At 43.4% G+C, this 16,857-nt stretch overlaps 1 protein-coding gene across 19 annotated transcripts in view; it reads right to left on the bottom strand.

The window, feature by feature from the left end:
- LOC123383351 (zinc finger protein 185-like) overlaps nt 1-16,857 on the bottom strand; it is a 50,931-nt gene continuing 34,074 nt past the window's right edge. For 12 of the 19 annotated variants that reach the window (XM_045050725.1, XM_045050732.1, XM_045050737.1 and 9 more), the window contains 7 exons: nt 12,589-12,804; nt 9,636-9,746; nt 8,503-8,583; nt 5,993-6,064; nt 4,260-4,362; nt 3,269-3,367; nt 1-2,329 (listed from right to left, as the gene is read on the bottom strand). In XM_045050725.1, the coding sequence (XP_044906660.1) occupies nt 3,269-3,367; nt 4,260-4,362; nt 5,993-6,064; nt 8,503-8,583; nt 9,636-9,746; nt 12,589-12,804 (682 nt within the window). In that variant the 3' untranslated portion in view covers nt 1-2,329. The remainder of the gene's footprint in view (nt 2,330-3,268; nt 3,368-4,259; nt 4,363-5,992; nt 6,065-8,502; nt 8,584-9,635; nt 9,747-12,588; nt 12,805-16,857) is intronic. The other 7 variants (XM_045050726.1, XM_045050729.1, XM_045050728.1 and 4 more) reach the window with 2 other exon arrangements.

Raw genomic sequence — 16,857 nt, 5'->3', positions numbered from 1 at the left:
TTGACTACATTGACATATTTAATATCTCAATATTTATTATAATTGAGTACATTAATTTGGGTTAAGCAAATGTGATTAAAAACACTAGACAATTAAAAAGAAGCAAAAGTATAATGCAACCACCTCTCTTAAGTCTGCAGAATTTTGTGCCTTTTTAGACATGAAAGTGTCTGTTTTGAACAGAAATCAATATTGATCTTACAAGCTTTCCATCAATTTCTTGCATATTGGTTCTAAAACTCCCTTAAAGGCACAGTGTATCTTAAAGGTGGAGAAGTCAGCCTATCTTGGATCTCTTTATCCTGTACTCAATCAACTAGGCTATACTGACTCAGGGTTGGTACCTCCAACACAAAGGAGCAGCCTTTCTTTCCCTTTTATTCATTCATTTAGCACCTATGTGTCAGTGTCTATCATGTGCCAAATCCCTCGCTGTGGGCTATACCTGGGGAATACCAGCTCATATTTAGTGGTACATGACCTATTGTATCACTTTTCCCCCCAGAGCAAATCTGATGCACATCTATGCAAATAAATGGAATGTTCCTCTCTGATCATTTGACAGGAAGACAAGTCCACCAGCCAATGTGTGTAGGAGTCAGAAACTGGAGAGAGATGGAGACATTTTCTAATTAAATTAAGGGAACAGACCCTCAGTTTTCATCAGAAAACTTTCACGTTGTCCTTCCTCTCAAGGACCTTACACAGTGATCCTGGTCCCAAAGGCAGATGAGCTTAGTTGAACTTGAGTAGAGTATCAGCTGACCACATGGATGGGCCTGCAATTTGTTTAGACAGTCAACAGGTTTCTCTGTTCCAAGTACTTGGGACTCCAGTAGTTGCTGATATCCTGGCTAGCTCAGATCAGGTAGCTCACTGTGGCTTTCCCTGGGTTGACAAGCTCTTCTTTGGGAAGGTCTGTGAGTCAAGTCTCTACCCAGCAGAGAAATCTAAGTTTGGAAGAGTATCTCAGTTCAAAATTATTTTCATAGAAAGGGGAGGAGAGGGAAGGAGGGCACTTTGACTTTTGTGGTACTTCATAGGGAGACCTAGGATGCCCAGAGGAGGAACATGATTTTATACTTTCCTCTCTTTGTAAGAGTATGCCTCAGGGGAGACCTATGGAGGGCAATGTTACTTGGTAAAATGAGGTAACCTCCGCACAGACCTTGGCACACGACACTAAATCAATGCTTGGTAATGTGGTTACTGTTACTGAGAACATGGGTTCTGGAGAGAGACAGCAATGGTTCCACACGATGTAGTGACCACCTTCTGAGCCTTGATATTCCCATCTATAAATTGGGGACAAAAATAACCTCTGCATAGGATTAGTATGAGGATTGATGCCATCACTTTGTGATAATGCCTGATAGGTAGTAAGGCCTTGAGAAATGTTAACTGTTTTTCTCCCTTCTTAATCCTGCTGGAGTCTATACAACCTGAAACCTACTTGTGAAGATTTCTGTGTAACTATTGGAATTGAGGGAAAAGGTATTAATCAGCTATCAAGATTCAGAGACAAATGTTCCTTTGGTCAGTGGCCTCTTAAGAATCACACCCCATGGAATGTAATCTTATCTGTGTAGACTTTCAAATGCATGCCCACAAGCTTACAGGAAAAAAAAAAAACACCTCAATTATAGTGAAAAGTGGGAAGAAGATAATTAAAATCTGCTATATAACTCAATAAAAAGCAATTAACTATTTTTAAATGTGTATGGAAAGTTAAATATATAAATGTATGTATATATATATGTATACATACATACACACATATATATGGCAACTATAACAGACAAGCTAAATATTAGCCTAAGCCAATCCCTAGCATTCAATGTCTGCAATTTACCCACCAGAGATTTACCCACCTGGCCCCTCAGAAGCTTCAGGGGACCTCTTGTTTTCAAGCCCCAAAGATACACTTAGAGCTGTAACCTAGAATGTGGGGTTGCTCTCTGTCCCAAAAGTCGGGACATGCTGAAACTCATGCTCCTGCCTATCGTACCAGACCATCTAAACTCATCAGGAAGCCAACCTATCTTAAGAAAGCCAAGATGGAATTCTTGTTCAATCTTTTTTTTTTCTTGAGCCTAAAATAAGATCATAGATGTAAAGTGCTTGCTAAGCTATTAAAAGCTACACACACACGTTATTGTCATCATTAAGATACTCTACTAGATGCAATCAGTTCAACTTGAGAAGGGCAAAAGTCTGAAGAAATCAAATAGGGAGGAGGAAAGTGAGGGAAGAGGAGCTAGCAACTTGGGGCAACTGGGAACAGCCAAACTTGTCCAGGAGTCATCAACTTCTTCTCAGCCTGGAAGAGCTAAAAGAAAATAGTAGTAGCCATTAGATTAGAAATGCACACCCAATCCAATAACCAGTCAGAGGTTCTTGGGGTGGCTGATGTCTCCAGGCATTAGGTAAAATAGTCCAGGTCAAGTGTCTTCTAGAGAGAAGGCAGGACAGGCTTATAGCTGGTGCAGAGCCTGGTTGCTACCCATTTCCATTGTCTTCAAGGTGGATACTCTGCTCTGTGTTTCTAGTTGAAGAGGTGCTAAGGAGAAGGGGCTCCCAGAATTTGGAAAGGCAGTGTCCTATAGGCACCAGGTCCCATGCAGCTCAGACACTGAGTCTGGGTCAGTTCTACTGGCTTTTAGCATGCAAACCTGTCTTCAGGCAGTGTTGGGGATGTGGTCCAGAGGCTACCCAAGCAGCCCTTCCTGGTTGGGCCAGCCACAGGATGGCACCATCCCCTCCCACATATGACCATTTATCCTGGCCTTTACCTACTGCTGGCCCCCCACCTGATTCTAGTTTCACTGAGCACCTTGCTTTTTGAGTCCTGATTTTATGCTATATAAGCAATGGTGGAAGTGATCCAATGGTGGAATTTAGAAGAGAGCCTTGGATTTGAATTAGAAGTTCTGGGTTGAGATCCTGATTCTGCCATCCACTAGCTAGTTGTTTCCTTTTTAGGCCTTCATTTGCTTGTTCTCAAATGAGGCTAACAACACAGGCCTGGCCAGCATCCCAGGGAAGCTAGAGAGCTCAGATAAGATGCTGCATGAAAGGTACTTATTGAGACGAAGATGCTATAACTCCTGCAACTTAGAAGGGTCTTTGGGGAGGGTCTTTATCTGTACCACCTAAAACTTCAAAGCCTCAAGGCTAAGAGAGATAGTAGCATTCTGGTTTGAGACTCAGGAAGAGACCTGGGCACATTTCTTCTCTCAAATAAGTTTCCTGGCTGCTTGGTACCCACCTAGAAGAGCTTCTCATAGCATTTACCACAGTGGATGGTGTCATGGTGAATGAAGATCTGATCCAGGAGCTCACCCATTGGTTTACTGCAAATCCCACACTGAAAGAGAAAGCAAGCTAGAGGTCAACATGCAAGTGAAGCAACATAAATTAGTGGAGTGTGGAGGGTGCACCTGAGCAGACACTGACTTGATGGCACATCCTGGACTTTGAAGCAGAGAACAAAAGTAGGTAGAAAACAGAGACAAAACTCAAACAAACAAACAAACCCACACAAATTAGCAGGCATGATGATCACATAGTAGTTAGGAGCCCAGGTTTCAGAACTGTGCCTGGATTTGAGCCCTAAATCCACTGTTTATTAGCGGGGTGATCTTGGGCAAGTTACTGAGGTTCTCTGAGACTCTATTTCCTGATATATAAAGTGGGCACACTGGCAGGTTATCATAAGGGTATGGTGAGGTAGCCCATAAAGGACACTGAACCTGGGGTCATATGTAAAGTAAGCCATTGCTGTTGTAGGAGGGCTGAGGGACTTTAATTGTGATATTTAAGGTCCAAAGGAAGGTGATATGAAAACCTAATGAAAGGGAAGGCTATTACAACAGTGTAGCTCTGCTGTCCTCAGGACTCTCACACCTGCCACTCTAGTGGATATCTGAAGGACAAAAGTGGCCAGTCATCTACAGTGGACCTTCCTGCAGACAGTCTTGAATAAGAGGGGTCATGAGTTCCTAGGTGTCTAGGTCTCCAACCATCTCCATGGCTGCCCTGGGCTGATTAGGCATTCTGGCTTCCAGTTTGCAAAAGATGCTGAGCACCGTGGAAATGACTGCTGGCATCCTCAACTCCATCCACTCATTCAGTTTCCACTTCTCCCAAGCCTCTGGCATGGAGCACAATCACACAGAGATCAAGCCTTCTTTCTAGTCTTTGATCCACGAGGCTCCCTAAGTCTGGACGATGTTAGCAGCACCACCCTTCTTCCTTACCTTAAAGCAATAATCATGGCAGCAGATGCCAAGATGCTCTAGGGTAATCTTTGGACAGTCTCTGATCTCCTGGTTGCAGTAAGTACAGATCCCTCCAGTTGTTCTGTGAGATGAAAAACAAGAACCTGGCAATCAGGCTGGCATGCAGGCTACTGATGTGATGCAGCCAGACCCTCTGATTTGACACAAACAGCCCTATGTGCCTGTATTCTCAGCCTGCCATCTTTTTCTGCAGTGTGAAATTGGTTACATATCCCTTGGCTGGGCCTCAGTTTACTATAGACCTTCATGATATTTCCAGAAATTGGTCATGTATCTTCACCGTACTCACAATCATATGTGTGGACCCCTTGGTTTGATTCTTATTCCAGGCAGCTTACCTCTCCCTGACCCCTTGCCTGGCATGCTGGGGGCACTACTCTCCTCTAGAACAGGAAGACCCATGCCTTCTTCTATAGGACATGTGCCCTTGTCTTCCCTACATGGCCCCTTGTCTTCATGATGCTTCCCTTCATGCCTGGGGCCACTAAGCCCTGCCTCTCAGACCCTACACTCTTGGACCCACCCTGCCCCGTGATACTCCAATGACCATCCCAAAGACAGTCTGGCTGTAGATTCTGATGGGACATCATGTTGGAGTTCTAGATACCGACTTTTAGGTTGAGTATCTTCCCACTTTGAGGGTCCCTGCTTTTGTTTCTGAGAGTCACCACTGCTTTTCTTCCTCAGAGGGAACCTGCTCAAAGTGCCTGCCCGCCATGATTCTTTCAGGCATAAATTGGGAGTGCTTTCTTTCAGAGATTTGGATATGCTTCTGACAGAAGCCAGAGGTGGTGCTACCAACCTGGAGCCACACAGGATCCTCCTTTCAAGGGCCCAGAATTACCATGATCATCTCAAGTTTGGTCCCTCCATCATGTAGGGCTCAGTCTCTTAACAGTGTTGCTAAAGACTCCTGCCTTAATCAAAATCCTGTTCCCCACCCCACCCCCCCATGTATTTTACCATTACCAGTTTCAGCTCACAGTTAGTCAGATAACACAGTAGAAATACCCCTGACCTGGGAGTAGTCATGGACCTGAGATTTAGTCCTGGCTCTGCCACTAACTCCCTGTGTAACATAAGGTACATTATTTATTCTTTTCAGGCTTGTTCCCTTCACTGTGACCTGAGTGAACTGCATCTCTAAGACTCCTTTCTCTTTTATTTCAAGAATTTAAAAATATGACTTCTTTATCATTAAGACCATCCTGTGGCCACTGTCATCTAGTGACAGCTTTAAAAACTGCTGAATGAAGCAATGTCTGCACCTTCATTGAATTCACATGAATGGCTCTCTCTGGCTTCTTGATGATAGCAACCCATTTTTCCTCACTTTCCACCTATTGCTGTCTTTTGTAGTTTAGTTTTTTTTTTTCTTTCTGGTCATATTTACAGGTTAATTAAGTGATCATTTAGGTTCTAATTCCAAGGGCCTCTCCTGCTAACATGAGCTCCCTGGGCCTTCAGGCATCATAATTTCCCTTCTCAGTAGCCTTTTGAGTTTGCCCTCTTTGTCTTAGCTGGGTCCAAAGGCTTTAGTTGCCACAAGTGTGACATCCCAAGGACAGATCTGCAAGTGGATCAGAAGCAGCCAAATGGAAGACAAAAGCAAATAGACTTAGTGTGGAAATGTCTCTCAGCTGTCTCTTCTCTGTAGACCTGAGAGCTCCCTGGAAAGATAGTAGACTTACCTCTCAGAGTACAGAGAGCTGTCACATGCAGGTTTCTTCTCCACATCACAAGAGTCTTCAATGCTTCTAATGCTGCAGAGAGTGTGATGGGGAAGAAGAGGGCAGAAGATGGGAACCAGATGACTACCACACTCATGAGCGGAAATGCTTCTATAATATTTTTAATCCTGTGGCCACAAGCTGAGACATGGTTCTGCATGGCCAGCCATCATCTGTTATGCTGAAGGGCAGTGGAAGCTTTGAAATTGGTGCCAGGGAGGCATAATTCTCTTGGAGAAGGGCTCTTGCATGGGGGCAAAGAATACCTGCCATGCTGAGGAAGATGACAAGGGCAGTGGCCACGATTCTTAAGGCTGTGTATTCCAGGAGGCACCCTCCCAGATTCACTGACCAGTAGGAAAGGATCATGGCTCTTCTCCCCACATATGCGTCTGGGTTATAATGTGAGTCACTAAGAGCCCACTCACAGCAGAAATCAGACGTTAGGAATGGGAGCAAACAAAAGAAGGAAAGATTCTGACATATTACCTGTGTTTGAGTTACAGGGGGAATTGGGTTGAAGTTTTTTTTTCCGTTTCGCATCTTCATTTTCAATATGACTTTTGATAATAAACACAAATGATTAAAAAAAAAAAACCTATTGTCAGGAAAGTGTGACCAGCTACAAGCCATGGGATACACTTTAGTGAAGCTGCCATTCTCACAGGAGCCATGTGGTGGCCATGAGAGGTAGCCAGAAAAACTGCTGCTCTGAGGTTAAGTGATTTGCCTAAGGTCATGCTTGGAGTAAGGAGTGAGCTAGAATTTCAGTCCAGGTTCTGGGTTTGTGTGTGTGTGTGTGTGTGTGTGTGTGTGTGTGTTTTCTCAGCATTAAGCTTATCTCTAAGCTTCCTGGAAGGTAAAGAAAAAGGGGGAAACACAATACACTACACAATCCTCCAATAGAGAAACTCTGCTTTTTTCATAAGACATAACATTTTAACTGAATGTAAACTTCAATTTTAAAATAAATTTAGATAGGATGCCTAGGTGGCTCAGTTGGTTAAGCGTCTGACTTCAGCTCAGGTCATGATCTCACAACTCATGAGTTTGAGCCTCGTGTTGGGCTCTGTGCTGACTGCTCTGAGCCTGGAGCCTGCTTCAGATTCTGTGTCTCCTTCTTTCTCTTTGCCCCTCCCCTGCTCATTCTCTCTCTCTCTCTCTCTCTCTGTCTCAAAAATAAACATTAACATTTTTTCAAATAAATGTAGTTGTCATATGGTAAGAATTAAAGTTTACAGAGGAGTGGGAATGACAGAAGAAAACCCAGGAGACAGAGTTCAGTCAAGTAACACTCCTAGAGGCAAATGCTGGATGGCAGGGACAGCTCCCTCGGGGGTGCTGGGGTTTTTGCATATATTATTTCTAATCTCAAAACCTCCCTAAAAAAAAGCTATAGAGTCAGAAAACAGATCAGTGGTGGCCAGGGGCTGTGGCTGGTGGTGTGGGAGACTGCTAATGGTTATGGGATTTCCTTTTGGGGTGATGAAAATTGGATTATATTGTGGTGATGGCTGCACACATGATGAATGTACTAAACGCCCCTGAATTGCACACTTTAAAGAGGGAAGTTTATGACATGTGAATTATATCTCAATAAAGTTACTGACAAAAACCACCCTTAGGAGTTACAGGTGAAGAAACTGAGGCTCAGAAAGGTTGAGAATCTTGTGAAAAATGACCCAACCAATGGGGGCCAAGCTAGGGCTTGAACTTGACGTCCATGTCCATTATCCCACAACACCCATGAAAGCTGGTCCAGAATCCCCAGAGGCCCAATCATGAAATAAGGCCAGGGAGCTCCTCTCTGTAACTAAAATCCTCATTCTAGGCATGAGATGATGTGCCATAAAAAAAGATTCCTGGGAGAATGGTATGTCAGTGCAGATTACTTTTTAACTGAGGTGGCATGAAGGTATCCTTCCATGTGGCATCAGGAAATAAGCAGATATAGAGATGATGAGTGAAAAGTTAAGTATATATCAGAAACTGTAGTCAAATGTGTGCTCAAATGTGTGCAATTCATGGCCATACAGTGGCCATACAGCAATTAAATGTGAGGAACCCTGGCATGCTGGAAAGGGCATGGGAGCTTAAGAGATGGTAGGGATGGGATTAACTAGATAAAAGAGATTGGAACAGGATGGAATTAACTAGATAAAAAGTCCTTAAGGGCTTTGCCAGCTCTGTAAAGAGGAATGCTCTTAGAATTTCACTAAAGAAAGCTTGTGGTCTACCAAGAAAAAAAGTTAGGCAGAAGGGCATGGCACTGGAAGTAGGATGTAGGATGAATTAACAATAAAGGGGAACACAAAGGTACCAACTTAGGTAGAACAGCTTGAAATCATGTCTGTGGGCAATTATATCATTCATCCATTCAATAAATGATTACACAGAAACAATTCTGGGCCAAGTCCTGGATGAGGTATGGGGGATTCAGAATCATGGAAGGATCTGAGACTTGCTCTTACCTGTCATAGCATGAAGACACTGGCTTCCCAGAGGATACCTCACTAGCATTCAGGTATTCCTTCATGAAGAGAATCCCTTTGCTGTAAAAGAAGCACAGTGAAACAGAAAGAGGTATACTGAAAGATTCCAGGGCACTGGGTCTTGCCCAAAGGAGGGTCCCAAGGCTGGGAGGAAGTGAAGGAGCTTATGGTAAGCCCTGGAGGTAGAGGCACTGATGGGCTCTAACTGCCACCAGGCAAGGAAAATGGCAAACAGGAGCTGCTGCACTGTTGAGTGTACTATTGACTGGGCTGAAATTGGAGGCTGTGGGTTCAGCTTGCTGTGTACAAATGTGAGAGCCCTAGAAAAAGGCTCCCTGCAATCAATGTCAACATGCTTTCCTTCATGAAGATCTCTATACTATGGGAGGCTTGTCCCCCACCTCCCCAGACTGCAGTAAAGTGAACCTCCTATCTTCCTCTCTGACTGCATTTTCTTTCCCTTTTGCCCTGACTCCGGATAGTTTCCAAACTGCAGCCGTAGACTGTTGGTCCTTGCCACTCTGTGTGAATCTCTAGCAACAATAAAATCTCTCCCTTCTCAATCCTAGATAGGCCTGTGGCAAAACTGGAAGTCAGCATCATGTTTGGCTTACCATGGCCCTGAATTTGACCTTTATCAAGCTGGCTTGATGTTACCAGAGAGTGCTCTGATCTCCTTGCCCTCCCCATACACACACATCACTCAGCCTTCCTGCAATAGCTAATACTGCAGTTGAGGCCAGGAGTGTAGGTGAAGCAGTAAATAATGTGAGAGAGACAGACATAGGCCCTGGCCTCAGTGGGCTTTCTCTGGCCTTACCACATGTTTCTCAAGAGATATTATTAGCAAGGTCCTACAGATGGCAGAGCACCAGGAATTGACATTGGGATAGGGGGAAGGGGATACAATGAGACTCTGTCCAGGCTTACAAACAGGACTTTAAATTGGGGAGATCTGGACTACACTATGTGGTCCCTTAACCAATGGGATTCTGGGAATTGGGGGTGGCACTAGAGCTAATATTAGGGAAGTGACATGGGACAAAAACCAAGTCGTTTAGCTCTTGGGGGGATATAGCCCAGAGAACACCTCCCAGGTTGTCTCTTATTACCTGGTTGAAATGGAGTCCAATTCACTTGGGGAGGCTGGGATGTAAACATGAGGCTGCTCAGTAGAAGGAGTAACGGTAACAGTGACCATACAGCTCGAGGGGTTTTTCACCCTGAAGGAAGTAAATGGAGGGGGGAGTGTGTCAACACTGAGAGCTGACATCTGCCAAGGTCAAATAGGGTTTGGGGTCCTACTCCTGAGACTGGCACTTGAAGGAGTTTAAAAATATGCCAATGTTTTTAAAACAACCCACACAAATCACGGACCTTATACAAGTTATACAAGTCTCCTGAGATCAGTGGGTAGAACCACTTACTTTATAGATAAGAAAATCCAGGTTAAGTGACCCAGGTAACACTGAGTCAGTGGCAAGACCTTAATCTTACAGATCCTCCCAGAACTCCCCAGTACAGCCAAAGGCCTTGGCCTGTGACTCACTTGATTTGAGCAGAGCCATTGGGCTGACAGGGACTTGACAGAACAACTCAACTCACCTCCTCACTGGATGGGACAGCCCCTTCCTAGGATCAGCTCTATCCCCCATCCTCCAGAGAACTCTCTGGAGAATAGAAGGCCAAGGGAGAGAGGGACAAATGAATTTAGGCATCACCAAAGAAGAGACTTGGATGTACCTCATTCTGGAAGGCATTTGCCACAAGCAGAGGCAAGAAACTGACACATATGATGGTTTTTCTGAATCTCCACCATTTGACTGTACACACAGTCCTTGGCCTAGAATCTGACCTCCTAGCTGGCTTGCAAGGTTTTTCTCTGGCCAGGCCCTTACTTGCTTTCACTCTGCCTGCTCCTGGGTCACCAGTCCCATACCCAAAGCTGCCATAGCTGCTTGCTGCCATCGAAGGCATTCTGTTGGGCACCACCACTGCCCCCCCCCACAACTTGTGCCATCCCCTTTACATCTACCCACTCTCCAGTGGCCTTGGGACAGCTCTATAGGCATACATTGTCTTGGGATGAATTTGGCTTCTCTCCAACATGTTGCTGCTCAGATCAAGTTCTGGATGTGGCCGTCTCAACCTGACCCGGGTTCTGGGGTATCACTCCCTTGTTACAGAATCCAGTGTTCAAGACCTCAACTAGTTTAACAGTGGGCAGGAGCGAGAACAATCATGATCTTGTACTTCCTAGCTCCCCAGCTTCATCTTCTCAAACTATTTCATACACACACACACACACACACACACACACACACACCTGAATCTCTAGCCACACTAATTGCCCTAATACCTTTGCACACAACACCACCTTCTCCTTTCAGAAACCCTTCTGGAGTACTTGTTCTATCACCTCAGAGAAGTACCTTGCTTTGGGCAAAGTACCCTGCTTTTATGTGCCCAGTGATCCTATGCCTATTCTTATGTCACCCTATGATATAGGAATGAACCATGGAAACTAGAGGAGGTGGACTGACTGGGAAGGGAGGCCCCATGGGAAAGACAGATGGGGGATAAAATACAGAGCCAGAGTATGAGGAGAAACTGAATGCATGAGGAAGGAACAACTAGCAAGTGTCTGGCATTCTGTGGTCCACACTTAGCACAATAATTGAAGGGACAATAGAGCTGAAGGGGCAAGGTAAAAAAAAATCCCGTGGGGATCCTTCTAGGACTGCAATGTGAGCAACAGAAGACCCCCACCAGGAAGGCTCTTATTCCTGGTCAGGTAACATCCCACCTCCCTCCCATAGTCTCCTCCTCCTAATCTAAGATCCAGCCCTGGCCCTGCCCACCTGGTCTCCTTTCCCCCTCCTCACTTCACTTCTTACCCTCCATCCACAGAACCCTTCATTTATTCTCTTCTTCTCAGCTCCCTCTCCCATCGTGGTCTCTGTACATGCTGCCCATGTTGTGTCTTTCCAGGTTGTTTTCCAGTCTGGCTCCTCCTTGTGCTTCAGGCCTCAACTTAATTGTATCCTTCTTAGCAGAAAAGCTTTCCCCAACAATCTGAGCTACAACACTCCTTGTCCCTGCCTGTCTCCATCAGAGGACCCAGTTTCCTTCTTTTCTGGGCTTATCACAAATGGAGAAGCACAAATAGAGCACAGTCATTAGCAGCACAGGCTCTGGACTCTGACTGTCTGGGTACTGATCCCTGTTAGACCACTGCCTGGCCAAATGACTGTTGGCAAGCTATTTAACCTCCCTCTGCTTTAGTCTCTGCTCTGTAGATCTGAGATAATAGCACCTCCCCTATAGGGTTGGTGTGAGAATGAGACAAGTACACATAAGGCACAAGAACAGTGCCTGCACATTTTCAGTACACAGCAGACACTAATGGTTATCATTATGGTATTGTTGCTATAGTGTTTATTCATTGGTACACCATGCAGTCCCTGAGGGTGAGTGCTCAGGGGCCTGGCCTTCTTGCTCAATGTGGGTGATACCTACAACTGGTTCATAGAAGGTACTTATATATTGTCTCTAGGCCCATGGCTCTTGCGTACTTCCAAACTCATGGTTGCTTTGGGGAAAGATCTCCAGAGAGCAAAGAGAACACCCAAATGTTGCCATGCAAGGCCACCCTTGTAGGGGTGGCAGTGGAAGAGTTCATCCAACATCCTTTATCTCTGATAGGAGCTCCTGTTCACACCAGGGTACACCTTCCTCAGAGATCTTCCATCTCCATTAATGGCAAAGGCATTCCACATCCCTCTCCTGACCCAGATCTTCATGCTCCAGATGGCTGCCAGAAAACATGGTACTCTGTTCACCTTCTCTGTTCCAGGATTGGTCTAAAAGATTTGATGCTATGGCTTCAAACTGAAGCCCATGAGGACCTACCCCTTGGCACTCATTGCTGGTCACCTTTCCACTGCTTCCTGGCCACTTATATCTGCAGAGAGGATTGCCTAACATGTTAGGGTTTGTTCTGGATGGTGGCTCATGAAAAGAAACCTGGGCTATAGCAGGAGCCCAGCACAGTGTAACGCTTACCTGCTGGTGTGGCTTCCCAGTTCCACAAGCTCCTCTGGTCTTCTGGGGCTGCTCTGCTGCTCTGGGGCTCTGGGGGCTGCAGGCTGCTGGAAGGGTGCAGCTGGGTCCCCGTGGCCACCTCTCAAGACTGCAGGCCTCTCCTGCCAGGTCTCTCCCACTTTGGCAGGCACATTCTTGTCTTCAGAATCAGCCAAGGTGCTGAGGAACAGTGAACACCTTTACGGAATGAGTCTTTGGGACCAGTCCTTCTTCACCCACTGCATGCTGATGTCACCTATTGTGGCCATAATGGGCTCCTCTCCCAGAGGGTGGGGAAGAGAGGAGCCCAGTACGGCCCCCACCCCAGGGAGAGTCTATCTCCCTTTTGGGGGTATCCCAGCACTACTGCTCCCTTCCTACTGACAAAGACAGTCTCCAAGAACACAGGATGACTTCAATGAGGTTTTAAAAGACAGTCTTCTTCTAGTTGGAAAAAGTGGCATTCCTGTCCCCTTCTTCCATTGGCATCCTTTTTTTTTTTTTTTTTTTTTTTTTTGCAAGGCTTCCCTGTCCCAGTCCATCTGTCCTGTCTAAAAAGCCTCAAGCCATCTGGTCTCTTCCCCAAGCAGTAGTGTTCAGACGACTTATGAACACAGCCAGTCCTGCCAGTGCCCAGCTGTCTGGGAAGGAGCATCTCCCCTAAGCTCCCCTGGCAGGCTGGGTGAAGGTGAAAAAAGGGAAACAGACCATAATGCTCATTGGGTTTTCAAAGGGGCTAATGACCCCAAAATTGGTCACCAATACCCAAAGACTCTGGGCCAGGCCAGAAATATGTGCCTTGGCCCATTTGTGATCCTCAAGCGCCATCTGGTGGCTGGTATGGGCAAGACTGCAGCATAAGCCCTGCCCAGTACATCCATTTTCCTTATAGATGGTCACATTTCCCAGCAGGCACCGCGGTCAGAACGCTTGGCTGCAGGAAATGGTGGTGCTCCCGGTGCGCACACACTGAAATGCGTAGGAGCCTGGCGCACACACAGGCGGGTGCATACGTATTGTTGTGGCAGCCTTATTTTCACAGCTAGGAGTATGTGTCTTCTTTATTGCTAAGTAGTCCTAGCTATTATTACGAGATAATAGTATTTTCATCCTCTTTTTACGATGAACAATCTGGGGTGAGGGTCCCTTTGCAGGTCATAAATGGCAGTCAGAATGGAACTTCAGCCTCCCTCCCTGGGAGATGAAAGTGGAATGGAAGCAGAAGCAAGAGCTCATCACTTAAATGTCTGAGATAAGAGATAAGTATACAAACAAAAGTTTGAAAAACCTCAGTTTCTTCCCCCACAACAGCCAAACATTATGAAAGAGCTGTCTACACTTACTCTTGTGACTTCTTGACTCATTTTTCCTTGTCAACTCCACTGAAGCTACTATTGCTTCCCAATATCCCAAATTATCTGTGCCTAGTACCAATATCTGGTCTTTTAGCCCCTGCCCCCACTGGGGACTCTCCAGAATCTCAGGGACCCCAAAAGCAATCATCTGAAGCTGAAAAACTTAATTTGAAATGCTCTGGATATTTTATCCAGGTAGATGAGCCTTGGAGACAACCCAAGGGCTGTTTCTCTTGCTCCCTCACTCCTCGCTTAGATACAGTCTCCATAAGATTACTATCAAGGCAAAAAAAAAAATTCTTAAAACCCTCCTCTACAAATAGTAGTAGGAACCTTTAGCCTTCATGTGGAGCAGGTAACCTCAATTTACCCATCCACCAGAAACACAATTCTCGTAAAAAATAAAGTGGGGCAAAGACAAGAGCTAACTCATAAAGCCAGTGAATTTGTGTGTGTGTTTATACCTGCTCATGGCTGAAAATTTAGAATTAAAGCCATGAGATCTCTGTTTGTGTTTGTCTATATGTTTATGTATATATGTTTGTGTATATATGTATGTTATATATGTATAATATTTTCTTATCTCTGGAGAGTATACCAAATTAATTTATAAAATCCCTTATCTTCTATTCCAAATAACTTAGAGATAAATAAGCACTTACACAAATTAAATATTCCTAAAACTTTCATAAATTAAAGAAACAATTTCTAATACTTTGTAAAAAAAACCAGTATTCTTATAAAAACTAACACAAATGGCTAAAATTAACAACACTGGAAACAACAGATATTGGTGGGGATGTGGAGAAAGTTGGTGGGAATGCAAACTGGTGCAGCCACTATGAAAATAGTATGGAATTCCCTCAAAAAGTTAAAAATAGAACTATCCTACCATTCAGCAATTTCACTATTTGGTATTTATCCAAAGGATATAAAAATATTGATTCAAAGGGGCATATGAACACTGATGTTTATAGCAGCATTATCAACTATAGCCAAACTATGGAAAGAACCCATATGTGTATTGACTGATGAATGGATAAAGAAAATGTTGTGTGTGTGTGCATTTATATTACTCAACCATTGAAAAGAATGAATTTTTTCCATTAGCAACAACGTTGATGAAGGTAGACTGTATTATGCTAAACGAAAAAAGTCTGTCAGAGAAAGACAAATTTCATATGATTTCACTCATATGTGGAATTTAAGAAACAAAAGAGATGAAGATAGGTGAAGATAAAAAGAGAGAGGAGAAAACCATAAGAGATTCTTAATTTTAGAGAACAAACTGTGGGTTGATAGAGCACTGTGGGTGGGTGATGGGCTAAAAGGGTGACAAGTATGAAGGAGGGCACTTGTGATGATCATTGTGTGTTATATGTAAGTGATGAATCACTAAATTCTACACTTGAGACCAATTTTGCCATATATGTTAACTCACTAGGTTTTAAATAAAAACTTAAAAAAGAAAACAAAAACCCAAATATTTTAAAAATTCTAGTTCAAAAACTTAGCTAAATCTTTGGCAAACAAGACTAGTTTAATATTCCTAATTTAATGAAAACAGCTGTCTTGTGAGTTATCAACCTTACATATAATAGAAGCACGTATTTTAATTTTTTAATATTTATTTTTTTCAGAGAGTGCAGGTGCATGAATGGGAGATGGGGCAGAGAGAAAGGAAGACACAGAATCAGAAGCAGGCTCCAGGCTGTGAACTGTCAGCACAGCCCGATGCGGGGCTCAAAACCATGAACTGCGAGATGGTGACCTGAGTGGGAGTCAGATGTTTAACCGACTGAGCCACCCAAGTGCCCCACACGTATTTTTATTATACTTGAGTATAATCTTCATAGACTTAAATGGTTTAACTAGCCACGTAAGCTAGTATTACATCTACTAGATGTAATATAGTATTATATTATAAAATATATTATTTTACATTTTATATATAATCTATGTATAGATTATAAAAATATAAATTTGCTTTTAATCAAACTGAGGCATTGTTCTGACAAACTTTATTTCAGCAGTAATTATGTTTTATAACATGTCAGCTTAAAGACAGTTTCCAAGATCTTTTTGGAAATTTAAAACCTTAGATTGATGCTAAATTAAATTAACAGATATTTACTAAGTACCTAGATCATTTCTAAGTAAGATAAAATACTGAAATATTAGTTACTAAGCCTAAGTTTAAGTTTATATACTTTTTGCTTCTTATTTTTTATAGTACAGAGAGGTTGTACATACATTTGTTAATAAATGTGTTCATTTGTGCACACTGAAAAATTATACTATAAAAAAGTATATAACTATAAAGTTTTATAAGATATATATTCATAAGCTTTACTAGTCTACTGCAAAATGCTGGTATATGACAGATAATTCAAAATGATCTACATCTATTTTTCTCTGTAAAATAAAAGTTACTAACAGTTTAAAATTATAATCAATATGTATAAATGAGACTACTAAAAGTATTAAGGCAAAGGAGAACAACTTTGTATGCAAGGTATGAAAATATGTTTTTGTTAAGGAAAAAGAATAAGTTTGTCCTAAATTAAAATAGTGGTTCCAAAAATTTTGTAAGATGAAATGTAAGTAGATTTAAAATTATAAAATGTTTACAGAAAAGAAATTTTATTTGCCGTGTTCAAAATTTACTAAAATTAAGTGAGATTATTTATAGTATTTTCTTTTTTTTTAAATTTTTTCTTAACGTTTATTTGTTTTTGAGACAGAGAGAGACAGAGCATGAATGGGGGAGGGTCAGAGAGAGAGGGAGTCACAGAATCTGAAAGAGGCTCCAGGCTCCGAGCTGTCAGCACAGAGCCCGATGCGGGGCTTGAACTCATGGACCGCGAGATCATGACCTGAGCCGAAGTCGGACGGT

This window comes from Felis catus, chromosome X (genome assembly GCF_018350175.1).
Source record: "Felis catus isolate Fca126 chromosome X, F.catus_Fca126_mat1.0, whole genome shotgun sequence".
Lineage (NCBI taxonomy): Eukaryota > Metazoa > Chordata > Mammalia > Carnivora > Felidae > Felis > Felis catus.
The sequence above is the reverse complement of the archived record's forward strand: the minus strand, read 5'-3'. Positions and strand labels throughout refer to the sequence as shown.